Here is a 27,624-nt window from a genome sequence, read left to right on the forward strand (position 1 = left end):
TGTTCCACCCTAATGAGCGCTTGGTTAGCCTTCTGTCTCACGCTCTCAATGTTTAATGAGAGCGCAATGTTAAAGAGTAAGTCTTCCATTAAGGCTTCTTGCACCAAATGTCCTACTTCCGCTTGTCTTTGAGGGAGTTGGAGAAAACATGCCTCTCATCTTTATCCTTCCTGGCCCTCTACTGTTACAGATACAGTTACAGGGTAATGTCACTGGAATTGTGAGCACTGGGAAATAATCATGGGACACCAAGGGTGAAATACAATCCACAATAAAATCATTGAGAAGATTCCTGCTATCCGCAGGGGGTCCCAGGTTCCATTCAACCTGTTCATTTTACTGAGTAAAGACTAGTCATCCAGGATTGGTCCTTCTGATACTGTTTGTAGGTTGGAATTAGTGTGCTCTCTGAACAATAACGTGCTTTGCTTGTCCAAAGGTAAGACTAGGGTAAATCCTGGTTTGTAAAATGCATCATTATAATGACTAGAAGGTTGGTTACACTAGAGGTCACAAATCACAAAGCATTAGACTCACAAAGGTCATAATCTGGACTAGTTAAGCAAAGTATGCTTGCATAACAGCACTACAGATACAGGCTAGCACATATGAGTGTGTTGGTGTCTGGGTCAAAATGTATCCTTCAGCTTCAGACAGTTTCTATAGCATGGTAAAAACACAAACCAGAGGTGATTGAACATAGCAGCTTTTATGAGGTGGGAGGAACAGATTTAATATGTGTGTGTGTGTGTATATATATATATATAACCTGATAATAGGAGCAACTTTTGAAGATGTGTGTTTGACAATACAGCAGATTAAGTTGCAGTTTGCAGATTGGCACAGCTGCACTAATTCTTTCTCTGCTGTTGCAGAGCTGTACCTCCATGCTTCTATTCAGGAGCTAAACTAACTCACTTTTAAATTTTTCCCCAATTCTCTCGTTTGTGCATATCCAGAAATAAATTCTTAAACATATTCCCCTAGTTTAAGAATTGGTTGCCTTGATGTTTGATCCTTCCCTGTCGCTGAAGCTATCCTAAGACACATTGGAGCCTGGGCAAGATAGAGCCAGTCACTAGCACCTCTGTATTTGTCTTTTTCTAGGGGTAATGAAGATGATTATTATCTTGGTGTACTCCAACAGGAAGGGGTACTGGAGCTTAAAGCAGCTGGGATAAGTATTTTTGGGTACTGTTGAGGATAACGATGGAAAAATTGCTTTGGCAAAGGTGATTTAAACAGCAGTGATCTTGGATGCAATATGCAGCTAGTTCTGCCTTTCTAAATAGTGGTAGGCAACAGCAGAAGGTGGTTTGCCCCGAATTTCCTGTGCTGCCAGTTTGAAGGAACCTGTTGGATTTTTGGGGAGGTTTGTGGTTCTTCTGAATTTCCTTGTGTTTATTTCTAATAGCCGTACATGGTGCAGAGGTGATGCATTGCTTTTCCTTAGGGATGTCTGTGCTGCTTTTTTTGCCTTCTGACTCTACATCACCCACTTGTCTTTTTGAGTCAGCCTTTGCCCAGGCCATACCTGTTAAGTCCTTTGAGGATCTGCCCACTGCCCTCTTTCATTTGCCTCACCCTCTTTCTGTCCCTTATTCACCTTATGTTCTTCCTCCCTCTGTCCCTTGTTACACCAGATATTGGCCACTTTCTCTAGCACGTATACAGTAAAATCCTGAGATGTATGTTTTCTACCGAACCTTTTAAAGATGACTTGTATCAGAGATGGGGAAAGAACAGAATTTAGTTATGCCCATGGCCACCTGTGAAGCAAGACCCTGCAGCCAGTTTGGTTGGCCCAACTCAGCAGCTTGTGGATGTGACTGGAAAATAGCTTGTAGCAAGGCCTTGGAACCTGCAGTGTAGCTGTTGGGAGGAGGCAGCAGAGGCTGACAGAAACCTCCTCAACCAGTTTCACTGCAGAAGAAATTTAGCATGGAAGAAGTGCATCCCCTCTAAACTTAAATCTTGGCTTAACTTGCACAAGTGGGTGTCTTCGCTGGAGGGAATTCTGCTGTTTTGGGAGTTGCAGAACAGTTACATTATATTTTGCAAATACTGCTTTTCTCAATTAGAATGGAAAATAAGGAAATTATGAGGCTTTTTTTTTTTTTTGTTTTTATGTTGCTACAGCTTGTGGTGCATCACAGATACCCTAGATATAACCAATGAGATGAAAAAGTCTTCAAATAGTTCAGGATGTATATGACTACCACTTGGGGCAGGTACCTCTCTGTGCTTCTGTCCTTACAATCTATTGTTTAATCTGAGAGGTTTAGGTTTGTTTGAGTTGCAGAAAGAAGGAACCATGCAAAAAGAATCCAGTCACAGACTACCCTGAGGGGGTTGTTGATTGATAGAATAATAATCTGTTTAACAGTGGTATTGATTATGTAGATTGTCTAGATAACGTTGGGTAGAAGTTTAGGCATGACCTTTTCCTTTTGGAGAGGCGGGCTGTAGCCTGTTCTTTCTCAAGGCAGAGATTTATTAAGAGAATGTGTGGGAGAATGGAATAAATAGTTGCATTTGCATGGGGTTCTGTAGCTGGCAGAGGGGAGAAGAGGGTTAGGAGCTCCTTAAGCTAACTTTTAAGGCTGGAAAAAAATGTTCTTATCAGATTATATATTGACATTTGGACTGCATTTTTCTTTTGGTCAGTTTGTAGAGTTGAAAATCCTCTTGCTTTCATAAATGTCAGTTACACACAGGATAATGTCATGGTTTAATCTCAACAGATAAATAAGGATTTTTTTTATTTTTTTTTTTCACTGGAGTCTGAAATGTTTAAAGTAGTGACATGGAAAAGGTTTGCATCTGGAAAGTTCAGGATCTGGAAGAGGACCTCAGATAACTCTCTGAAGTATAATCTTTGCTATCATTTCTATTGTGGTGTCAGAACTAAGTGGAGCAGCAGTAGCACTGTGCTCTAGGAGAAGATTGAGTTTGTGAAATAAAAAGGGTGTTCTGATGCCTGGGATTCCTTGAATTTGATTGTGACTAGTGCTGAGTTACTTTTCAGCTAACTGATTCCCAAGCCTCTTTTTGGCAGGTTGCTGTTTGTTGTTGCCTTCAAATAGCACCATTCCAGGAAACTCTGCGTAGGACTTGATCTCCTATTTCAACAGCGCGAGAGGGGTGAATGTTTCCCTTTGCAGCAGAGTATGTGTTCATACATATAGTGTGTACATGAAAGAAAAATTGCTAAGTTGCTTTGTATTTAATGCATTTAACCTAAAATAGATGGATGTCTTAAATATCTTTTTTCTTTCTTCCTTTACAGGTATTACAAGTAGCACCGAATGCTCCTGTGGACGTAATCATTTTACGTGTGCTGTCAGTGCTTTTGGTGAATGCACATGCATCCCGGCTCAGTGGCAGTGTGACGGAGACAATGACTGTGGGGACCACAGTGATGAAGATGGCTGCAGTACGAATACCCTTCTTGACTTGTGCTTGTGAAAACTGAATGTCTTAACTTTTTCTCTGCAGGTGCTTCTCTGTTTTACAGGCACATCCTAGTTTTTGTATGAAAACGTTTAAGACTGTAGATGACACACTTTTGACTGACTTCAGTACTCAGTGTCTAACATAGCCAGTGTCCGCTCACATAAAGCACAGTGAAAGCCCAACTCTACCTTTTGCATCTGGTTTTAGATGGCCATTGGAGGTGAATGTTTTAGAGGGAGAGGAGGGACAGGGAGAAGTACCTCTTTCTTCCCACCCTTGCAAAAACGTTATCTGTGAACTAAATTATATGGTTTTGCTGTAAATATTAATGAAAAATAAATAGGCAGTGTGAAGAAGTGTATTGAGGGTGTCTGCCCTCTTAAGTAACATTCTAGTTTCTGTCCTGGCTGCCCTTTGAAGGGAGGGAAGGGTAAGCACTGTAATTAACATTCATTGGTCTTGGGATATGCTGAGAGAAGCTGCCTTGCAGCTACTGTGTATCTGCATTGTGTCAGCAGCTGTGCAGCTGATCCCAGCTAGGTGAGAACTGGTAAAGTGTCACTGTTGGTGGGTTTAGCATGAATTAGATGAATAGAGAAAAACCTCTTTTCCTGGAACTACAGGTTGCTTTCTTACCTCTTTTCCTTGGATTCCACAGACCGTGGTAGAATTGAAGGGTGGGGGAAAAGGCCCAATTCTGTGAAACTCTTTTCCTGAAAGTTTCCCTAGAGGTAAAAATTTAAGGCTCTGTCAATAAACATGGTTAGGAATTTACCTTTCTATGTTGGATGTTTCTCTAGCCTTCCGTGGTTTCCACTGTTGACTGCTATAAGGAAAGGAGCTTTCCTCATCTTTGAAATATTTGCTTTGGAGAATCTCTTCTCCCTTAACTGTGGGAGATCTCAACCCAGTGTTGTGAAAATTTCCTTCCTTTTCACTTCTTGTTTCTTATAATTTTGCAAATAGTGAGCAGTATGGGAGACCTTGGGTGGAAAACGGGGTTTTGAAAAATAAGTTACCTGCAAACTGAGGTGATCAGTGTTGGGTTTAAAGATGATTAGTGAAAGGGTTATTGGGCAAGGAAGTGACCTTAACTGGAGAAATCAAAGAAAGTGAAAGGGAACCCTGCATTTTTACATCTAGTGAAGAAAACTACAAAACTGAGAACTTGCCATGCTCAGGAAAGAGGAGATGAGGGTCTGGGAACTGAAGAAATAGTATTAAAATCTCAAAGGAGCAGGAGAGAGGAGGGTGTACTCAACTGCACGGGCTGAAAAAGGAGAAGCTGAGCAGGAATAAGGGGCTTGGGGAGGTGAGACATATCCAATAACTAAACTGGTTTTGCTGGCTTCTTACTGAGCACAGAGGAAGTTTTGGTGGTGGCTTTTTGGTGTGGATTTTTGCAGAAGGGGGGTGGCTGGGGGTTGGCTTTTTTTTGTTTGGTTTGGGGTTGTTTTTTTTGTGTGTGTGTTGTTTTGGTTTTGGGGGGGGTGTGTGTGGTGTTTGTAAGGGGAAGCCTTGCTTCCTAAGTCTGTTGGAATGTCCTGAAAGAGTCAGTAATGATTTAGACAAGAGGTGCTTGTTGATAAGGTCTACTTTGTATTTCAACAAAATCCAGCAGCAAAAAGGTTTTTAAGCTACCACGCCTGCTTAGGATTGGGAGGCAGGAGGGATAAGACCTTCTATAGGAACTAGCAGGAGATGGTTCAAAGCTAACAAGCATTGCTTCTTCATAAAACATATACGTAAGCTGTGGGTCTCCTCACCACAAAACATTGATTCTGAAATTGCAAACACCTCGGAAAGCAATCTGACAAGTTAATGGACGTAAAACCCACTGGGGGCTGGTAAAGATGAATATGCTGCCTCTTGTTTAGGAAGGCTTTGTATCACAGAGAGGCGGATTTTGTCTTCTGAAGGAGAAAGTTTATTTGCATGCTATGTTCTTACGCTCTTCTCTTGGCAGCTGCTGTTGCATTGTGTCTCTCTCCATGACCTGGGCAAGAGGAACCTTTTGGTTTTGCACAGGAAAGATGTGGTTATGGTATATCCCTGAAATATTAAGGAAATCTGGCCCATGTGGATTTGAATGGAAGCTGTGCAAACTAGGGAGTAGTAGTGAACTGTGATCAATCTGCTGATTACTCTCAGGCACTGGAGGTTGGGAAGTATATAAAGTAGAGGCAGACAACCCAGTGAGGCAAAGAATGTAGGAACTGGGTTTGACTTCAGCCTGTTTAATTTACAGTTTCTAACAAGGCAAAGGGAGGAGTAAGACTGAAGCAAAGGGAGCTGTCTGTAAAAAGGGATGTGTAAGATGGGAATGTTTAAACATCTCATTCAGAATATGACTTGTGCTGTAGGTCTCTGCAGTTTAGTGAGGGGGTAAGTTAGAGGACAGTAGATCTGACAAGATGGGAAGTGAGATAAAGCTGCATTTATATAGAGTAGAAAAACTACTCAAGGGGAAGGACTAGAATGCGAGTTCCCTTTTTGAATTTTGCATTGTAGTAGAATAAATACAAAGAGAACTTTTCCAGCTGTCAGTCAGAAGTACTCAGTGCAGTGTAGTGGAAAGAAGAAAGCAAAAATAAAAGTCAAGCAATGGGGCTAAGGACTCTACAGAAATGTTAAGTGCGTGGCTTCAGCACACACGTGCAAGGTTGCAGTGGAAGGGCTGTAGGACCACTTATTACATTAAGCCTGCTGAAACTTACTCGTTACAAGTCCAGATATGGGATGTTATTGTTAACTTGTAAGAACTAATTGACTCCACGGTGTAGGTTTGTGGTAGTCGTCTGTGCTATTTCCCATCTCTCTCAGTTATTATGGCACTGCAGCTTTTTGCTAGAGCAGATCACTTGCTAAATCTCTCTTTTTTTTGCATGGTGTACAGGAGCCTTGTGAAGGTGTACTCATTTGTGGGCTTAACTTTCAATTTCATCTGTTTGCTGACTCTGCCAAGCATAAAGAAGGCAGCAGGAATGCAAGAGCAGGGGTGGGGTGTGAGGCCCTTGGAACAGCAACTCGAACTTTAAATCAATTTAAGCTTCTCACAAATCAGCACCGACGCTTGCACCTACTACGTGAGAACGGTCAGTTCAGATTTTCTTTCCTTCCATGCCCATCTGTCTATGACAGGCCTACAGTGTTCTGGCTGGAATGAAGTTTTGGACAAAATCTGTTTTGAGTTTGATTAATTTTTTTTTTATTGACTTATACAAGATCTGAAATTGGTGAATTTCTTTTTTAAAACAAATATTGAGCTGAAGGTTTGGGTTGTCCTGATGAAGTCATCCTAAAAGCCCCAGATATATTAAAGGCCTAGTTGAAAAACTAGCGAGGTTCCTCAAAAACCATGGGGCTAGTCTTCATGCTGGGGTGAGCCCAGTGGTTTGTTCTGACTCATGAACCTGAGTCTGTGCAACCACTTTTATGTACTCTTCTGAGATGCTAAAGCTGTTGGGATTCTTTTTCAGCAGTGTACGGAAATACAGCTCTGTTTCTTCCTTTTGAGAGACATTTTCATTTTTGAGATAAATTCTTAAAATGTGGCATGTTTTAGGGGGGGTTGTTTGGGTTTTTTTTAAATGTTCTGTTACAAACTATAAAACAAATTCCCACTTTTTGACAGTTGCACTAAGTTTTTGCTCATCTGTTACCCTTTCTGCATACTCTACATATTTTCTACTTGTATTGGTGTCCTTGGAATGTCTCCCTCTCATAGGTATTTTCCCATCCTTTTTGGGAGAGCCCTTGCCTCTGCTTACCTGGCTGTGACTGGAACTGTTTTTCTTGCAAATCTGAAGCCCTGCTGTGATGGGAGCCAATTATTCTGTGACATGTTTGCTTCCTGCTCTGGATCATGTTAACAAGCTGTAGTAATAATAGCAATAAGCAACCTTCCAGCTGTCATGCCAGCTTCATAGACTTTCTCTGGTCTCAGCGCTCTGGCTTGCTGACAGCGTCTGGCTTGGAAAGCCCTTGCTGCACATGCACAGAGTAGCTCAGCTGCGTTCCTGCCTTGTGCCAGCAGAGACTACTTTGGCCTGTCCCTAACGAAAGCCGCATGCGAGCGGAGGAATGGCTTTCATTCTGTCCCCCTGCGTGTGCTTTGAAGTCCAGCCTGGTGTGAATGAGTCTTACTTCCTGTGGCAAGGGTGAAAGGACAACTGAGTAAACTTGGCCTGAGGACTGATAAATAGTTCTGTTTCTCCTAAGATATGCCAAATCCCCTTGTAACCATCCCCCAGCAGAGCCTTCTTACTCTGAATTTTGGATCTGTATCATACCTAATCAGCTTGTAAATGTGTAGCTCCTTGGGACGCAGACTTGCTTGCTTAGGTCCATGCACTGTTGTGCAATACTTTTTCATTTAAAGGGGCTGAAGAAGAATTTATTCCTTTTACCTTAAAACTTACCAAAAGTGGTCTGTTTTTCCCATCTCATTGGGAAATTTAGGCAGTTCCTGTTGAGCTACAACTCATTCAAGCCCAGGAGAGGGTCTCTTCCTTGTTAGGAACAGGTCTATCAGTATAGCCTGCTTACCAGTCCCACACCAAAATTTTCTGAGGTGATGTGAGGATAAAAATCTCACAGATCTTTTACTAAAATTAACGGAAACGTTGAAAGAATCATCTTCTCTCTGCCCATCACTTACTCACCAGTCTTGAGCTCAGATGCAAGAGCTCACGTAAAGCTTCACTTCTAAACTTCAAATCTTACTAGTTAGGAACTCTTGACAAGAGTTCAAGTTTCTCTTGATAAGACACCAGTTCCATATCTACAACCGTACTTTGTAATTTTACTGGGCTTGGAGTACGTGTGTTTCCTTTAAAAGGCATCAGAATTAATGCAGTGCCCCCTCAGGCAGAGCACTTGTGATCAAAGGGTTGTGAAAGATTAGGTGCCGATACTCTTTCTAAAATTTTTTTTTCTCTTTTGTGTTTTTTTTTTTGTTTGGTTTGGGTTTTTTGTTGGTGTTTGGGGCTTGGATTTTTTTTTTTTTTTTGACCAGCAACATCCTTAAATACAGTTCAGCACTGTGATTGGAAACACTTTATGTTTTCTGAAATTAGATTTTCCAAACTGTGGTTAGTAAAATGCAGCATCTCCTATTTCTTTCTGAGAGCGGATTAACATCCTTTATCCTTGTTTCTGGACTTATTGCCCACTATGCTACAGATCCCAGCAAACACATCTATGTTTGTGTGTTTGTATGTGCTCATACACATGCGTGAGTGTGGACATAGCTTGGTGTCAGTCTCCAGTTGTCTCTAATGTAGGTAGCATGAATTTTTTTGTTTGTAATTATTTTTAAAATTAATTTCTCATTCTTCACATGACTGAGAGTTTGTCTAATTAAACAAACAGTATTGTTCAGACCGCTAAGCTCCAGAGCTCTGAACACCAGTCACTTGCTGTCCTTGTGTACAAAGCAACCTGCTCACCACAGGCAACAGGGATCAAGTGTTCAAAGGACAGTGGGACGTGATTTAGTCTCCGTTTCACCTTATAAACTTCCCTCTTCCCCTGCCCTCCCCCTTCCCCTTCTGCTGGGCCATAAAAGAGTGCCCTATGTAATAGGAGTTGGGAGAGGGGGAGGAATAGCAGGCTTATGATAGACCTAGCTTTGCTGAAACCTTGGATGATGTCCAGTGTGACCATGCAGAGGGATGAGCTCAGGGAAATGGTTGGAAGTTCAAAGGCCTTTTTTTGTTGCTCACTGCCAGCTGACAGATACGCTCTCTTGGGCTGTTGCTGCCCAGCCTAGCTCTTCCCACTGGCTCCCATTCCCTGGGCTTGTTCCCCGTCCTGCCTCTCTGCTCTGCCTGGGGAGGTGGGTTAGTCCCTGTCTGTCTGGGCGTTTGTGTGTCTTCAGCTCCATCCTAGGACTTGCCTTTGCTCATCTCTTTTAGGGAAACATTGTTTCTTTGCACAGATACCAAGAGATCAAGCTGGGCTTGAGCAGGGAAGGAGGGGATGAGGCTTAACCGTGTTTACTGTTGCATTACCTAATCCTGCTATGGGTAGCGGTGTAAGCACGTTAGTGCAATCTGTGATTACTTTCTCATCGGTGGAAGCAAGTGTCTACGAAGGTCTTGCAGCTTTCTTAGGAAGTAATAAATACGCTTCGTTTTACAGGCTGGGGAAGTGGGGCTAAAGGGGCAGAACTGTCTCAGTGGTGCAAGCATCAATAGCAAGCTGGGAAGAGAATATAGGGGTTCTGTTTCCAGTCTTCTAGATAATAACCCAGCTTGTTCAGAGAGGTCTTGCTCTATCTCTAACACTGAAAGGAGAACATACTGCTTCATTTGTATTGCCATGTACTCTTCTTCTGACCATGGAAGAGTGTTTTTTGAAATGAGTTATAGAAGTCAGGGCAGTACACTTACCAATGGTATAGCTGCTCCATGAAGTCAGGACAAAATATAGTAGAGGTTGTTTGAATGTCCTAAGTGTGACCTCTTAACTTTTGAATTTCCTCTTAACTTCAGATTTCCAAACACTTTTGGATATATTTACAACAGTACTAAACATTAACTCTGGGCTAGTGGTCTGCCCTCAGCTTTAACTCCATAGGAATAAACCCCATCAAAATATGAAGTAATAAATGACCAACAGAAGGGCTGTATAATAACAACCCTAGAGCAAAGGGCTGTACAGTGGAACCAAAGCCTGGTGGGAGCAAACAGAAGGAAACACAGGAATGTTTCTGTGTAGGCAGTTTGTTTTTTAATGGGGAGAAGGGATCATGTGTTGGGAGGGCAGAGCTGGGAAGAGACCGCTCATGTGTGAAAGCTGCTCCCAGAATCTTGTGCATTTTCCTTTGAAGCATCTGTTTCTGGCCATTATTAGATTCAGGATACAAGTTTACGTGGATCCCTGCCCTGATCCCATTGGCAGTTCCTCTGCTCTGTGAGACATCAGCCTTCATTTAGGTTTTTTTTTTGTCTTAAGTGGGTTTGTGTTTTTTCTTCCTCCTTTAAAGGAGAGCTCCTGTAAAAGTGGATTTATCTCCCCCCTGGTGTTGTCTGGGCTGGCACGTACTTGCTGTCTGCTGGGGTGGGAATTAGGTCCTCCTTTGTATGTGGGAGTTTGTGTTTCACCCTCTTCCCCCTGCTCCCCCTCCCCTGTGCTTCAAGCTCAATTTTTATATTTAGGGGGACTATGAAATTGGCTGAACTGCTCCCTGTAGGGGTGGAATTTCATTTTGTGTTGTTACCTCATGAACGGATGCAGCAGTTCAATGGGATAATGATATCGGCTCTGAACCAGCGCTAATGGCCTAACCCTCTGGGAGCCTGAAGAATTCTCCCCTGGAGAGTCAGCATGCAAATTTCCCTTCCAGGTGGCTCCTGTGCAGTCCATTGGTGATTAGTCACGCTGGGACCGGTGAGAGCAGACAGAAAAGCATATGCTGGGGGGATGGTCTTAGTCCTGAAACTGCAGCTGAGGCTGGGGAAGGTTTGCTCAGCGTGCATTGTATGGAAGTTGTGCTTCAGGGAGAGAGGGCTGATCTGTGGGACTGACCCTCTGAATCCAAAAATCTGTCTTGGTTTTGGTTGGAAGCAGAGTTTGGCAACTGGAGTGTTTTCCCCTTCTGCCTGCTCTGGCAGGGGAAGAAGCAGCTCCCTCTCCATTTTGATGCAGCAGCACAGGGGTGCTCAGGGAAGGGGCAATGTAAGGAAATGGGTTAACCATAGAATCATTAAGGTTGGAAAAGACCTCTGGGATCATCAAGTCCAACCATCAACCCAATACCGCCGTGCCTCCTAAACCATGTCCCAAAGTGCCACATCTACACACTTTTGAAGCATTAGGAGACCAGGGTGCTGTCAAGCCTGTGGGGTGCAAATAAAGATTTGCATGCGTCCCTCTCCTTCATACCTCTCTGGGGCCTAGAAGTAGCTGGATCTGACCTGGCTATGTATCTGCATGGGGCATCCTGGACGTGATGGGAAGAGCCTTATCCCAAGGGCCAGTGCCAGATGCTGTATTTTGTCACCTAGCGCAGGGTTCAGCATTGAGAGCAGTGACATCTGCAGTGATATCCTCTTGGATACAGAGATGCCCACGCCTGCCATAGTGCAGGAACGGCTGAAAAGATGATCCGCATTTGTGGTTAGGAAAAGAGATGTTAGAGCAAGTCTGAGTTTAACTGTGCTAGTGTATTCTTGGGGTGGGAGGCTTTTAGGACAGGCCCTTGGTGAGAAATGTTGGAGGACTTGCTATAGAGAGCAGTGAATGATTCTGTGTAGTGTAATCCATGCTGCTTTCACAGGACATTGGCAGCAGTACTGGGCCAAGGGGAAATGGAGGGCTGAGGAAGCTGGAAGAGCTGAAAGTGTGACTATATTTGTTCTTACTAAATCCTCCTCCCTGCGTGTGTGTCTACTGTCTTCACCACCGTCTTTTACCTGCCTCCCTCCCCTCGCGCTACCACCTCCCTAGTGTTTGCAGGGGAGGAAGCAGCAGCATAACAGAAGAGGGCTGGCCTGCCTGGTGACAGATGGGAGATGCTGTTGGCAAGCTGGGCTGGGATGAAAGGGTTTCAGGCACTAGCCTCTCCAGCCCTTGCCCCTTTGCATTGCTGAGCGAACATTCTTGGAGAACACACCTGTCAGGAACAGTCTTGTGCAGCCCCTTCCCTACCACAGCTGGCAGCACTTAAAAGCATGAACCTCCTGGGGTTCAGTGTGCCTTTCATCCGTGGGGGTAAGGACAGGGCTGATGCTCCCCCTTGAATTCCAGCTTTGTGGCTCCAGGCCTCTTCAAACACTGGACTTGTTGTTCTGCTCCATTGCCAGCAGGCTCCTGTGTAAGCAAGAATCATCCCATGCCTGCCCCCTTCCTCTGTCCCTTCGGGAGACCTCTAGCAGGGTTTGGACTCCGTTGCCCGCACCTGAGGTACAACAAATTGTCCCCAGCAGTGGATTCCTGCCTCTAAGCTTTTCATCACAGGTCTGTTAGACAAAAAATGCTGGCAGAGTTCCTGTGCTGGGACACGTGTGCCTTGCAAAATCCTGTTCCCCAAAACACTGCTTCTGGTAGTTCTCACTCTAAAGAACTCTCTGTGTAATACAAATAGGATGGACTGCACTAGGAATCATGCAGCAAAGATACTGACAATGTAATTTTGCTTGTTATAAAACAAGTGCAGTTATGGGAGGACAGCAGGTTCAGGGATGAAAGAGAAAAAAGGAACTCAATGGGGGAATTTTGGCAGCTACTTTATTGTGGAAAGGTTGGTGCTTCTCTGGGGAGGGGAGACTGCCAAGCTATAGACCTACCCTGGCCCCCCATCTGAGGGAAAGCTCCTCCTCAAGACTTGAAATTTTATGTCTTTGGTTTCTAAGAGGTGTAGCCTCATGAGGGAAGGAACTTAGCTTTCGGGAAGGAAGCTGGCTGCTGCTCCATGAGTTATTTCTTTGCTGTTGCAGTGCTGCCCACTTGCTCTCCCTTGGACTTCCACTGCGACAATGGGAAATGTATCCGCCGGTCGTGGGTTTGTGATGGAGACAACGACTGTGAGGATGATTCTGATGAACAGGACTGCCGTAAGTCATATCTCTGTGGGGAGAGGGTGGCTGAAGTGCCTGCCTGCCCTGGCTGGTGAAAGCTGACCTTTTTTAATGACAGGAATGTAGGAGTTTACCCACTGAATCAGACCTTTGGCTTGTAATAAGCTATACCCTGCCTCTGACAGAGGTGTGTGCGTGATGTCCGTAAGCCCTGCCACCTTGGCACCTGGCTTGCTGTTTAGCTGTGTGTCCTGGGGGACAGGATGCTTCTCCATCCAGCTGGAGAACTGTTTACACCCTGCAGCCTTGCTAGTTAATGTCCTATGAAGCACTTCCCTGAGCTGAGCTCTTTGTGTCTTCCCCTGTTCATTGAAACATCTAACCCCTGCCAAATCCTACTGAACTGCCTGTCTGGCTGACTTCCTACGGCCTCGGGTTCCACTGTCCGACTTCTCAGCTGAGTGGGGTTGTCCCCGGCATCACCTCCCTTCAACCAGAGCTCCCCAAGGAGAGCGAGGTGCTGTAGGGATGCTGCCCACACAGAAAATGGTTACCCTGAAAGCTGACTGTCTGCTGCCATGTGAGGCACCATCTTCAAAAGAGCTGCCACGGCAGGCTGCTAGCTGTGAGCGTGTGAGCGCTGCCGTTGTGCTTCTACAGGTTATTAAAATGGAGGGAATTTCGCCTGTGTCTTTGTTGCTCGGCCCCCTCGTTTCCCCTTTCTGTTGAGGGCAAGGGATACATGTGGTTGATTTCCATTAGCAAAAGGTAATCTGGGATACATCTCCACAGCAGATCGTCAGGTCCATGGCAGCATGTGCCAGAGAACCAGTTTGTTATGTAGCACTGCATCTTCAGCTTCTCTGAAACAGCACTGGCTGCTGGGGCTGGCATCAGGCTGCAGTTAGGACCAGAAACGTTTTGCTGTCTGTTTGAGATGGTGGTAGCTGTTTAATAAGCATCACTCTACAGCCTTTGAATTCTATAAAGGTTGTGTACATTTTGCTCCAGAGTGGCTCAGATGGAGGAACCACATCCAAAGAAATAAAAAAATAAACCTCCTGGTTGTAAAGTATTCCATGTCCAATACTTGCATGGAGATGAATTCACTCTTTGATCAGTATGCCCCTGATCTTTGTCTGCCGTTTTGGGCAAAGGGCTGGGAAGCAAGGTTCAGGGGTTTGGCATCTTATGTGATGCTCTGGGTCGCAGGACTAAGCTCAGTTTTCCCGTCTATTCAAAAATGTTCATGAAAGAAAAGGTGTATAGGTCTGCATTTGTTTGGTCTTCTGTTTTTCAGAAAAAGTTGGAATGCCCTCATATCTAAGGCAACAATGGAGAAGGGTGTGATCGAAAGATTTGGAGACTAATGAAAGGAGGAAGGCAAGGTTATGTGAATAAGAGACTCCTAGAGGGTTGTTCAGACTAGCACGTAACCATGGGAGGGTTTCTGATGGATTGAGGTCCTCAGGTCGTAATTTTGCAGTCCCTTTCCTCACTGGTTTGTAGAGAAGCTGTCTTAAAAGACTGACAAAGAGGGTGGAATAAGCCTGCAAATACTGAGGCATTCAGAAGAGGAAGTTCAAATTTTCTCTCTCCCTTTTCAATGAACATTTCCATTCCTTTGAGGATAGCTTTGGCATTATTGTGGAAAGAAGGTGGAGAGATAATTCTACCAGCAATTATTTATTAGATAATGATAGGGCCTATTAATTCCTTTAAAAACAAGCCTGGATTGCCTCTTTTCTGTGCAGGGATCTCTTCAGCCTGGCCTGGGTCTGGGCTAGAATACCAACACAGGGTGGATGGCTCCTCTCTGTTCCAGGTACTTCATCCAACCCATGTTCTCAAGTCTTAAAGCCTGCTGTACTAATGACTTGTGGATAGAGTGGAAGAGGCACACTCGAGAAGCCTCACAGTGACCCTAGTGGTATTGTTAGGGGAAGGGAAATCAGCCCTCCAACATCACGGTGTCCTCGGAGGATGACGTTGCTCAATTTGTAACGTGTCACAGATTTGGTGTTCTGCAAGGTAAATCTTGCCTTGCCTTCACCTTATCTCCATTGTGTCCCTGCAGCTCCACGGGAGTGTGAGGAAGATGAGTTCTCATGTCAGAATGGATACTGCATCCGCAGCCTGTGGCACTGTGATGGTGACAATGACTGTGGTGACAACAGCGATGAGCAGTGTGGTGAGTGATGTGGTCCTACAAATACTGCCCTGCCAGTGCTTTAAAAGGGGTAGCGCAGACTTCAATCTGTGCAGTTCTAGGATCCCCTGAGCATGACAAGGGCTTGCAGACGGCTTGTCTGGACTGGGCTTGTGGGATATTCTGTTCCCATGGCTGGCTGCTTGGGATCTCCGGCTGTGTGGCTTACCTGCCAGGCAAAAATCACCTGAGACCTGTTATTCCTTGACATGCCATAGTGAAGTCCTGTGGATTCCTTTTGCATCCAAGCCCTCTGTGTCAGTTAAAGGAAAAATGATGGCTTTGCTCAGATGATGCATGACATGGGTGTGTACGGTTTAATGAGCAGTCTTGTTTGCAGGTACCCTAGGAGCTTCAGGAACATGGTGTGGTTGTTTCCTGGGTACTCTGAGATAAGCCAAGGCTTTGTTTGTGTTGCTGTCTCTGCAGATATGAGAAAGTGCTCAGAGAAGGAGTTTCGTTGCAGTGATGGTAGCTGCATAGCTGAGCACTGGTTCTGTGATGGTGACACAGACTGCAAGGATGGGTCAGATGAAGAGAATTGCCGTAAGTCCTCTCCTTGCATTGTAAACACAGGAAATAGCCTTTTGGACCTGCTGCTTTTTTGGGATTTGGCATGTTTTCTGCAGCAGAGATCAAAAACAAGTTAGTCCTGCCTGAACTGACAGCTGTGTTGCTTTCTGTTGCCTACCCCAGAGGGCACAAGAAGATGGTACATCTCTTGTGTTACTTCATAGGCGTACTTTGTCTGTGTGTGGCTGCTTCTCTGTTCCCTCCCATGGCTGTGTGACCTTGAGTCGGAGCTGGAGGCTTAGCTTTAGTGAATACAGCTCTATATAGGACTGTAGGAGTTGGAGGGCAGGGGGGAAGGGGAGAAAACTATTCCCTTCTTTTTTGTCATGTCTGATTCCTGCCTGAAACTTCGGGGGGGGGGGGAGGGGGGGATCTGCCCCCTGAGAGCATCCTCAGGGACTGCACATCCTCAGCTGGCACACCGCAGGGGCCGCCTGCCCGACCTCTTCACTTGGATGCGTTATGCAGGACGTTGTCCAAAAAGGGCCGATAGGACAAGTCAGCTGGAAGCTGATGTGACTGATGGGGAAGGGGGGCTGTGAGAGCCCAAAAAAGTTGTTTTCTCCTCTACATTCACAGGCTCATAGCAAGTGGGACAGAAGTCTATGATGTCCGTTCCTAGCCACCACCGCTTGTCTCCTGTGTCTGTGAATGCTGTCGGTGTCTGTGGAAGTTGCAGTGGTCCCTTCCCCCACCCTGCTCTGAAAGGCATTTTGCAGAATTTGTTCTAGATAGCAGGAAACTTCAAAAGGCTCTGGGAGGGAGGTCAGGGCCGCCAGCTCCTGAAGGGCAGGGGGAGTGGATGCATGGGGGAGTTGTCTTTTATCTCTCCAGATAATGAGCTGGCAAGGAGCCAGGGGCTGCAAACATTTCCAAGCCAGGAAAGGGCTCTAAGAGGAAGCCAGCTTCTCTCCCTCTCCTTTCCCCCTCTCCCTTTCTTACTCCTTGGCCTGTTGCTTCCTCGCAGGCCATGAATAATAGACCCTTGGGAAGGCAGGGAAGATGTTCCAACCTTGCCTCCCATGGGAGTGGAGGGGCACCCAGAACTGGTGTTCTGTTCCCTGAGCTGGAACTGTTTCTCTGAGCTGGAATGCTTCTCCGGTCCTGGCTGGCAGTTGTCTCTATCTGGCATTTTAAGTAACTCGCTAAGCAGCTCAGTTTGGCTACCTCCCTTTCTCTTATCTTCTTCCATGTGGTTGTCATCTTTTCGCCATCTCCAATCCTGCTTGTCATTCATCTAGGACAAGGTGGGACTATATTGTTCTTCAGTGTGTTATTTCTTTTTCTTTTGTGTGTGTATGTTTCTTTTGGGTTGGGTGTGTGCTATAACTGAATCACACTCTGTGAGGATCTAAGTCACTAAGATTTTCTCCTCAAGGAGACCCAAACGCTCCTTTCAGGCTCCTTTGGTGAGGCATGTGTTAACACACATTTTAGTATCCAGCCACTGGATACTCAGTGAACTAAAGCTCTTACTGCATGCCTGCAGGCTGTGTCTACTACTTCATGTTGGAGATGCATGTGTAGTTCACTTCCCACACTGTCAGTCTTTTCCACTTTTTAAAACGGATTTATTTTCAGAGCTCCTCAGTTGGAAGACTCCTATGCCTGAAACATGCAGTTTATTCCCGGACAGTATGAGAAGAGGTGTCAGATTCTGTTGTGTGGGACTCAAAATATTTTTCATCCCTTCCCACATAGCGTGCTGTTGAAGAGAGAACAGTGGACAAATCCTTGATTACAAGTTTGCTGGGCATTGCCCAGTGTCATCAGTCTGGCAGTGCTCCTTACTGATCAGGCACGGTTTGTTTTGGCGAAAGCTTGAGAAGAAAGTGGCGGGGAAATCCTCTAAGGTCGGGTGCAGACCTGGGCACCTTGCTGCTTGCTTGCTTCCTTTGATCTTCAAGCGCTTATTTTTGTTAAAATTTGAAAGGAATTATTCCATACTTTAACCTTGCATTCTGACATGCCTCAATCCTTAATATAGAGCTACCCCAAAGGGTATCTGCATTTTTCCATCTGTTTTTTTATATACCTTTTTCAGGTTTAATAAACAGTTCCTAGCTGTTTGCTTCTCTAGAACATATTGACTCTTGAAGTTAGTGTTTATAGTCTTATATCCTATGTATTTTTTGTTTTGTTTTGTTTCTTGGGGTGTTTTTTTGTTGTTGTTGTTGTTGGTTGGTTTTGGTTTTTGTTTGTTAGTTTTTGTTATTATTAGTGGATTGTCTGCATGGGTTTCTTATATATAGGTTTAACCTGCCCCTCCATGCAGCACAAACAGCATTCAAGTTATTCTCAGTAATACAAGTCACGCAGAGATATGCAGCAACGGCTAGTAATTTCCAACACCTTTCCATTGAATACTTGCTAGTCCATGATTAAACTGAGAAGGTTGTGGATTGTGCCCTGTCACCTCAGGCATTTTTTCTTTGATTGCTTTGTTAGCATCAGATGTTCCAGCAGCCACCTGCAGCTTGGAGGAGTTCCAGTGTGCGTATGGACGCTGCATCTTGGACATCTACCACTGTGATGGCGACGACGACTGCGGGGACTGGTCTGATGAATCTGACTGCTGTAAGTTAGTGCCGGGTGATACACTGGTCCAAGCATCTGAGTTGCAAACCTAAATGGATTTTTCATTGGCTAGAGAGGGGTTGCAGTGTACACAGCAATCTAATTGTTCACATGTAAGCTGGCTTTTTCTTTTTTTTTTTTTTTTTCTTCTTTTAATTGAAAAAGTGAGAATAGTGGTAGCATCTGTGTAGTCAGTACACTTCTGCGTCAGGAATTAAAGCAGTTTTCAGGAGAAGTCTATTCAGGACCAAGTTCCACAGCAGTAGAGAGTAAGGGTGGTGCTGGGGGGCTTTGGGGATGTTACATTGGTCTGAGTTTGTTCTTTATATCCTTCATCACCTCTGCAGCATCTCACCAGCCTTGTCGCTCTGGAGAGTTCATGTGCAACAGTGGCTTGTGCATTAACGCTGGCTGGAGGTGTGATGGAGACTTCGACTGTGATGACCAGTCAGATGAGAGGAACTGCAGTGAGTGCTGGGAACTAGTGGAAGCATGACATTTCTGTGGATGCAAAAGAGTATTTGGGACTGTTAGCTTTGGCACTGGGCCTCCTCTGCTCCTTCTTGCTCATCTAATGTTCTTTTTTTGGTCCCTCAGCTACATCTATGTGCACAGCTGACCAGTTCCGCTGTAAATCAGGGCGCTGTGTCCGTCTGTCCTGGCGTTGTGATGGGGAAGATGACTGCTCTGACAACAGTGATGAGGAGAACTGTGAGAACACAGGTTTGGCCTGTTACCTTGCTGCTTATAGCTAATGTTTCCATCCTGGAGGTAATAGCTAGTGAAGTCTCTTTTAGATTGCCTCACTGAGTTCAGCCTAGAGTTCCTGTTCTTTCCAAAGTAATGGGACCTATAGGCTATCTTATATGCTTGCAAAGAGGTGTAGATCTGCATGCTTAAACTAACTTAAGTGATGGTGTTTTCTGGTCAAATATCAGATCCCTGTATCTTCCTATCCTGTCCCTACACTGTGGATTACCACAGAGCTCTGAGATGATTCCATTCAGACTTGGAAACATTAATAGTGTGCAAAGTTGCTACCTTTGTCAAATGGACTATGTCTAACTCATGCCTTCTAAATAGTTCTGGATAGCTTTCATGTTGCCTTGTGAAATTGCTAAGCAATTCTAGCAGGCAGTGGAATCAAAAAGGGCATTTTGTGGAAGTGAAGGATAAAGCCCTTGTTTTGGAGGTTAAGTGTGTCAGTTTTCCCCTTAGATATCTGCTCAGGAGTCTCCCTTTCTAGTAATCATTTCACATATAGCCATTCTTTTAGATAATAGTGGTTATGGGGAAGAAGAGGGTTTCAACAGACCCTAGTGTTATGGTAGGTTTCAAGGTATGTCTAGAATCTTCTGTTTTCCTGAAATCCTTCAGGATGCCTGTAGCCCTTCTTGAGCAATAATGTGTCCTGGTCCATGAATTCATCCCTGTGAGTGGAGCCCAGCTGTTGCATACTGACCCTTCCGTATCAGTGTATTTTAAACAGTGGGTTCAGGGGTGACAAAAGGGATTTGTGAAACTATACCCCTTGCTTGGTCCTCTTGAGGAGGGGCGAGTGAGTGTTCTACAAGGACAGCTGAGCTCAGAGGAGTGTGAGAGGCACACTTCGCAGCCATCTGAGAGCAGCTGCTCTAGATTGGTCAGCTGTCATGAGCAACAGTGTGCAGGAGATGGTGGTGATCCTGGAAAAAGCAACTGTACTTAAAGATGAGCCGGTAACCCTTTTTCCTCATCCTGATTACAAAGGTATTTAGAGGTAATGAAAGAACAGTTGCCACCCAGAAGCCAAGTCAAACTTCCAGAGCCACTGAAATTCAACCTCTCCACCTCAAATCAAACCCAAGGCAGTTGAGTACAGCTGTTGTTACTATAAGGTTAGTTGTGCGGTTCTGCATTAGGTCTGTGGTGATAGTCAGCAGGTAAAAATTAACTCAGGGTTTCCAAGTAGAACGTGTACTGGCTCATGTAAGCAAAATAGTGTGCTGTCTCAATGTCTGTAGCAAGAGTTAAAATCCCATGTCATCTCTTGGATTTAGAGCAGAATTATATTTATATTGCCCATAGAGAGAAGATTCCTAGAATACTAGGAGATCAGCTGATGTAAGGATCTTTGATACGACAAATGTAGTCCAAGTTTCAGAATCCTTCATATAAAGCATTCCTGTGCTCTGAAAAGTGAATCTGCATGTGATTTGGTTTTATGTTCCCAGTTGGTGTGTCTGTTCTTATTTGTATTGTTAATCTCACAACTAACCTTTTCCATGTTGCTTACAGGCAGTGTGCCAATCTAATTGTTTCTTTGCCGATAACTGTATTGTCCTGCTGTCCTCCTAGGATTATCAGAGGGCGATGATTTGGAAACCACTAACCAAGTCAGCTTAAGAGGCACAAGAAGTGAGAGGCAACAGGCCAGTGCAGTCATTGCTGAAGAAACAATCAGATTGGCAAAGTCCCTACAAACACTATTACTTTGCTTAAAAGAATTCTGTAGAGTCTCCCTGCCAACAGCAGAAGTCGAAGCGTGTAGCTTGTGTGAAATCCTGTTGCCTGAGCTCAGATTTCAAGGATGCATGTACATATCATTCCAAGTCCATCACAGTGCAGTTAGGGCTGGACAAGATGCACATTCCTAGGTGGGTTTAAGATCCATAGCCACGTTGGGATGACATATCAGATGATTAAAGTGAGGAACTGACTCCTCTCTTGCACATGCTGAGTAGGGCTGTGGAATCTGGAACCAAAGGGAACTAAGCCAGGACCTTCCAGTCATTCTGAGAGAAACTGAATAGCTGAACTTCCCAATAAAGCAACATCAGACTCAGTCTGGAGGAGAGTTCACAGGCATCCAAATCAGCATAAAGATATGTGGAGCAGTAAGGGGTGCAAGATGAGCTGAATTCAAGGAAAGAGTAAGTCATGGATTTGTGCTCATATGTAAAGTTTACAGATCTTAGCAAATCTTAGGAAAACAAATTTTAGAAAATGTTTTGTATCCTTCTCTTCACCATGACTGTTGTTCCATCAGTAAGCTGTGGTGTGCTTACTTTCCCCTTCTTCTATGGCAGGGACCCCTCAGTGTGCCCCAGACCAGTTCCTGTGTGGGAATGGGCGTTGTATTGGCCAGAGGAAGCTGTGCAATGGAGCAAACGATTGTGGAGATGGCAGTGATGAGAGCCCGCATCAAAACTGCCGTAAGTTCTCCAAGTTCAGTCTTAAACATAAATGGAGGCACTGTGATTTGTGGGAGTCTCTCTTAGTGTTGCTGAAGGATGTGTATAAGGAAGAAAGCCTGGGTTGTGATAATGGGAGAGCATTGAAGACTGAGGAAATGACCTTGGTGGTTTTGCCAATTAAATACTGCAGACAAGGAACAATGAGAAGACTTATGATCTCAGGTATCAGAGTTTGCCTGCAGAGACGGTGAATCCTAAAAGCATATTATTCTGAGCTTCATTGTCCCCTTCGGTTGCAGCCTGCAGGAGAGAGTTCTGACTGCGAAGAGGCAGCTTCCAGAACAGCCTGTGTCCTTCCCCTCTTGCTCAGCCTGTTCTGAAGGGTCACTGCTGCCTAACAGCTGAGGACGCAAGCAGCTGCCTTGTGATTTCAGCTCAGTCATCTTCACATGTTCCTTTTGCAGGTCCACGAACTGGGGAGGAGAACTGCAATGTTAACAATGGTGGCTGCGCTCAGAAGTGCCAGATGGTACGAGGAATGGTGCAGTGCACCTGCCACACAGGTTACAGGCTTCTGGAAGATGGCCGATCATGCCAGGGTGGGTTTTTGGAGCAGTAGCCTCCTCCCTGCTGCTTTGATGTGCTTGAAGTTGATGGCTGCGATAGGGTGCAAATCAGAGCATGAAAGCAGAAGCAAGCTATTGGTGAGGTTGCCTGGCTTGTTGATGATCTAATGGTAACTTTCTCCTTTTGTCGGTAATACGCAGATGTGAATGAATGTGCTGAGGAAGGTTACTGCAGCCAAGGCTGTACCAACAGTGACGGAGGCTTCCAGTGCTGGTGTGAGCAAGGCTACGAGCTGCGACCTGACAAGCGTAGCTGCAAAGCTCTAGGTAAAGGGGAGTTCAGCCTTTTTCTGGGGTGTGTGTGTTGGTCCAGTTCTCATAGTTTTGTCTCTAATGCTTCATTGGCAGTATTATGCTGTTCGCTGAGGCAACATGTGAGGAAAAGGAAGGAAGTACCTGGATTTGTATTAGATATGGCCAGGTTGTTGGTGAATGCCTGTAAAAATTTTGTGTGATTTTGACCACGGAGAAATACTTCACTGCTTCCATTCCCTGCCAGCAGCAGGAAAGTCCTTGCCTTGTTTTCATAGTTCCTTGTCATTCCTAGTGACCCAGAACTGGGACAGAAACAACCTCCTGCCTCTGCCTCTGTTCAGGAAGTGTCTTAACCTTTCCAGCCAGCGAGGTTGTGTCACACCTTGTAGTTTGACCCTTGATGCTGGTCACAAGTCCTGAATGCTGTGAGTGGCTGCTGTATGGACATCTGCTGGTTTTTAAGCTAATCTATACACTTGTTTAACTTTATTCCTCAGCTCCTCTAATTTAAAGAATTAAGATGACATTAGGAATTCCCCTAATGAAATTCTTAAAGGACATTGATTGCGCGCGTCTCGCTTGCGCGCGTCTCTTCTACTCTGCAGTACCTACTGAATTTATATCTGGCTGAGGCAGATTTTAACTGTGTCTTGTCTGTGGTAGAATACGTGATAAAGCATGTGTATTTGTATTGCTAGAAGATGGATACAGGAAAAGGAAACTATAGTCCAGCTGCCTAGTGGTATGCGTTCAGAGGCTGAGGTGAGGCGGGCTTAGGTGGGAACTGGAATGATCACTTTTGGCTGAGTGAATGTTTGCCAAAAGGTTTAGAACTGCTCGTCTTTGAGTTAGGACTATGTACTGAGAATGTGAAAACAGCTCTCTCTAAAGTGTTTTGGACATGGGAGTTGGTTTCTTGCTACCAGTACTGCAAAACGTATGTTCTGGGACTTGGTGCAGAGGGAATGGTAGGCAGGATCCTGTCAAAATACTCTAATGCTGTCTTCCCGTATATTCTCAGGGCCAGAGCCAGTGCTTCTCTTTGCCAATCGAATTGATATCCGACAAGTGTTGCCTCATCGCTCAGAGTATACACTGCTCCTGAACAATCTGGAAAATGCCATTGCCCTTGACTTCCACCACAGCAAGGAGCTGGTGTTTTGGTCTGACGTCACTCTCGATCGCATCATGAGGGCCAATCTGAATGGTAGCAATGTGGAAGAGGTGGTTTCCACAGGGCTGGAGAGCCCAGGTGCGTCACCACAAAAAAGGGAAAAGCCTGGGGACTGACCGTGGTGTGAGAATAAGGGTGGGTGAGTGGAGAAAAGTGGGTACCCAGCATACAAAATGGAGTGCATCAATCTGAGCAAGGGATTGGGTTGGATGGAATGGGTGTGAGATGAGTGTCCCCCTAGAGTTAATCTTGGCTGATGGGGGAAGAGACAGGAGGACTGGACTGGGCCTCTTCTGAGGCTGAGGGGGAAAGGGAACTATTTTTCTGAGCAGATCCTGCTCCTGGTTTCATTCTGTGCTTAATTCTCCCCCGGAGATAGGTGGACTTGCTATTGACTGGATCCATGACAAGTTATACTGGACAGACTCTGGGACATCTCGAATTGAAGTAGCAAACTTGGATGGCACTCACAGGAAAGTGCTTTTGTGGCAGAACCTGGAGAAGCCCCGAGCAATTGCCCTACATCCTATGGAGGGGTGAGTGAAAACTTAGGACCCCGGCAAGCCCTCCATGCATGCACTTCCAGGTGAACACTGAAAACCCCGTCCTTGGTCACAGAGGCTGCCTCTGGGCTCAAATCTTTCATTTGGTACTGCTAGTTTGGGGAACCTGGCAAGGCTGGGGGCTTTCAGAGCCTTAATCCTGTTCTGGGCCCTTTGGGTTTCACCAACCTGAAAGTGCTGGATGTTGCCTTGTTGGCTGTCACTTCTCCCATGGCTGTGACCCAGTCTCATGCTCGAGGTCACAGGACTGTTACTGTTTTGCCCTGATAGGGAGTGACGCTGGGTGTAATATGTGGGACATGAGTTTTCTAGGTAGTCCCTGTCTTCTCCAGCACTATCTACTGGACTGACTGGGGCAACACTCCACGCATTGAGTATTCCAACATGGATGGCTCTAATCGGCGCATCATTGCGGATACACACCTTTTCTGGCCCAATGGACTGACCATTGACTATGCAGGACATCGAATGTACTGGGTAGATGCCAAACATCATGTCATTGAGAGGGCTGACCTCGATGGGCGGAATAGGAAGGCTGTTATTAGCCAAGGTAAGTAAACAGGGCTACGTACTGGGAGTGCTCTCTGCAGTAAAGATGACTAGAGTAGCACAGTACTACCCTTGACTTTTAGAGCCACTGGCTCCCGCTTCTATGCTTGTCTCATGTTCTTTTGCTGTGGGATGAATTCTGCTACTACTTAGGGATGGGGTTTGCTACCTACTCTTTGGTGAACAGCAGAGAGAAATTGTCTGTTATATTAGTGTAAGGTGGATTTGAGTGGGTTGACTGTGTCAAGGCCTAAGGGGCAGTGGAAAGAGCTTTGTCTTGTCACTCTGCTAGCCTGAGTCCTGTTGGACCTGATTATATCCCTGTATTGAATATCTGTTACAGGCCTCCCGCACCCATTTGCTATCACCGTGTTTGAGGACAGTTTGTACTGGACAGACTGGCACACCAAGAGCATCAACAGTGCCAACAAATTCACAGGCAAGAACCAGGAGATAATTCGCAACAAACTCCACTTCCCTATGGACATCCACACGCTGCATCCTCAGCGCCAGCCAGCAGGTAACTGCAGAGAGGGTAGAGACCCATTTGAGCCACTAGAAGACCTGCTGCCGCCCACCACCTTGTAAAGCAGGGAGATGGCAAGCTTGAACCCAGCATATTGACACATCCACCACTTCCACCTCTGCTGAGAGCTGCTGCACAACTTGCTGCAACTGGCAGTTCAGTTGAGGTCCCCCAGCGCCAGTAACCTGGTGTTGGGTGTTACCACAGCTCCCCCTGCTGACACCTGGCAGTGGAGGCTCTTCAGTAAGAAATACTTGTGACTGGTTTATGCAAGAGCTTTTTTGGAAGGGGGAAAAAAATCATAAATGAGCGCTAGTAATGGCTGACACCTCCCTTATTCCTCTTCAGTTGCCATAATGTGCTCTAGAATTGGATTGAGTTAAACGCTTTATTTTAAAATTGAGCCCTACAAATGGAGTTAGTGCTTTAGTTGATACGTTTCCTTATTCTCAATTAACTTCTGGAAAGAGAAGTTGCATTGTCCATGTGGGTCTTGACACTTTGTCTGGTGTGTTTCCTCTTTTCTTTACTCTCTGCTTTATGTGTGGTCATTTTTGTCTTTGGCTACTTGAGCAGGGAGAAACCGTTGTGGGGCCAACAACGGGGGCTGTACTCACCTCTGCCTGCCAAGCAGCAAGGATTACACCTGCGCCTGCCCCACGGGCTTCCGCAAGACCAGCAGCCATGCCTGCGCCCAGAGTAAGTGAGGTGGGACCACAGCCTGCATGCTCAGATGTTTGGCGGGTGGCAGAGGGTTGGCAATGGGAGTAAGCATCAACAGTTGCTTCCAAGGAGATGCAGCTGGATAGACTGAGTAGTATTAAGGGCCCCGCCAGAGGCTGCTTCACCTTTTTGATGCGTTCCCGTGTTTTGCATTCCCATTTCCCTCACTAGGCTTGATGAGTGGAGATACAGAGAGGCTCCATCCTTGGCTCCTTATTTCAGGGCTGCTGGTGGTGCCATGCTACCTCTCACAGCTGATTGTTCCCCTAAAGCTCTGTCAGTGATGACCAAAAATTTGAGTCGTCTTGATTGCCACAGTTTCTCTTGGTTTGCAACCATGTGGAAGAATTAGGCCGACTGCCTCCTAGATTCTCAAGAGATGGCATAGCTATTTGATTTGGAGGGAGTTCTATGCCGTTCTTTGAAGAATATTGTTGACTTTGTTCCCTCAGCATAGGTTACCCCCAAGAAACAGCTCCTTACTACTCTGTTGCCTCCTGCCTATCCACCACACCACCCCCCCACACCCCCAGTGATATTTTGCTATCAATAAAATCCTGGGCTGTGACCTGCCAGTGAGAGATGATGTAAATGGTTGAGGTTGGATATAGCAGGGGATTGTCTGTGTCTATCACTGTGTTGTTGAACTTAGAGAAATTAAAAGAAGACCTTTCGAACTTTGATCAGGTCTTGACAAGTTCCTGCTTTTTGCCCGAAGGATGGACATCCGTCGGATCAGCTTTGACACAGATGACCTATCAGATGATGTCATCCCCCTTGCTGATGTTCGCAGCGCTGTGGCTCTAGACTGGGACTCAAAGGATGACTATGTCTACTGGACAGATGTTAGCACCGACTCAATCAGCCGAGCAAAATGGGATGGATCGAGCCAGGAGGTACAGTGTTAACTACGTGTGGAGGTCATCTAGCTAGGAGACCCCCTGAGCATCAGATCTGAAGCCACTGGGATACACTGGTCTTCTACAGACCTGCAGTTTATGCTGTATTTGTTGTTCATTAGTTTGCCTAGTTCTGGCTCTGAAAAGCCCTGACATCACTGACCACTTCCTACACAAATTTGGTGTACATTTCTGCTTCTATGGAAAAACCTTGAATTGGGACGCAAAGCATGTTGATTTATAAGCTGTGGTCAATTCCTTTGTTGTAGCCCTAAAATCTGAAAGCAAGAAGTATTAAATCCTCCCTTATGTACTACATTTGGAACAAGAGCCACGCTCCTTGGGAACGCTTTTTGCACATGACCTTAGGCTAATGTTGCCATAAATGAGAGAAACAGAATTCAAAGTTTGGAGTTGCAGTTTGAACAGACATGAAAAGTAGATGTTTCTCCTAATGTAAGACTTATTTGAACTTCTAAGTCCTTAACGCGCTCTCTTGTATGGCGCTGCTCTGCTTGAGCTTTTGGCTTTTGAAGGTTAACGTTGTTTGCGAATGGGTAGTGCATTGAGCAAGCGCTTTCTCCCTAAGGCCTAATCTCACTAAGGATTTTTTCTTTTTGTTTTTATTTAGGTTGTGGTGGACACCAGCCTGGAAAGTCCAGCTGGACTGGCAATTGACTGGGTCACCAACAAGCTCTACTGGACTGATGCAGGTACTGGGATGTTCTGCTTTACCTAGGCTTCTGTCTTCCTTATTAGTCACGAAAAGTGAAAAACAGCTGGGGAGTTCTGTC

General features: G+C 45.4%; 1 protein-coding gene across 3 annotated transcripts in view; it reads left to right on the forward strand.

Annotated features, from left to right (window-relative positions):
- LRP4 (LDL receptor related protein 4) overlaps nt 1–27,624 on the forward strand; it is an 81,817-nt gene that overhangs the window by 38,275 nt on the left and 15,918 nt on the right. Inside the window, exons 2-18 of one of the 3 annotated variants that reach the window (XM_075105466.1) lie at nt 3,290–3,436; nt 12,900–13,016; nt 15,058–15,171; nt 15,619–15,735; nt 18,211–18,339; nt 18,687–18,806; nt 18,937–19,062; nt 21,408–21,533; nt 21,980–22,114; nt 22,283–22,408; nt 23,418–23,648; nt 23,950–24,106; nt 24,466–24,683; nt 25,026–25,202; nt 25,782–25,907; nt 26,619–26,827; nt 27,462–27,543. In XM_075105466.1, the coding sequence (XP_074961567.1) occupies nt 3,290–3,436; nt 12,900–13,016; nt 15,058–15,171; nt 15,619–15,735; nt 18,211–18,339; nt 18,687–18,806; nt 18,937–19,062; nt 21,408–21,533; nt 21,980–22,114; nt 22,283–22,408; nt 23,418–23,648; nt 23,950–24,106; nt 24,466–24,683; nt 25,026–25,202; nt 25,782–25,907; nt 26,619–26,827; nt 27,462–27,543 (2,457 nt within the window). Of the gene's footprint in view, nt 1–3,289; nt 3,437–12,899; nt 13,017–14,712; nt 14,806–15,057; nt 15,172–15,618; nt 15,736–18,210; nt 18,340–18,686; nt 18,807–18,936; nt 19,063–21,407; nt 21,534–21,979; nt 22,115–22,282; nt 22,409–23,417; nt 23,649–23,949; nt 24,107–24,465; nt 24,684–25,025; nt 25,203–25,781; nt 25,908–26,618; nt 26,828–27,461; nt 27,544–27,624 lie in introns of those variants that run through there. The other 2 variants (XM_075105467.1, XM_075105468.1) reach the window with 2 other exon arrangements.

This window comes from Phalacrocorax aristotelis, chromosome 10 (assembly GCF_949628215.1).
Source record: "Phalacrocorax aristotelis chromosome 10, bGulAri2.1, whole genome shotgun sequence".
Classification (NCBI taxonomy): domain Eukaryota; kingdom Metazoa; phylum Chordata; class Aves; order Suliformes; family Phalacrocoracidae; genus Phalacrocorax; species Phalacrocorax aristotelis.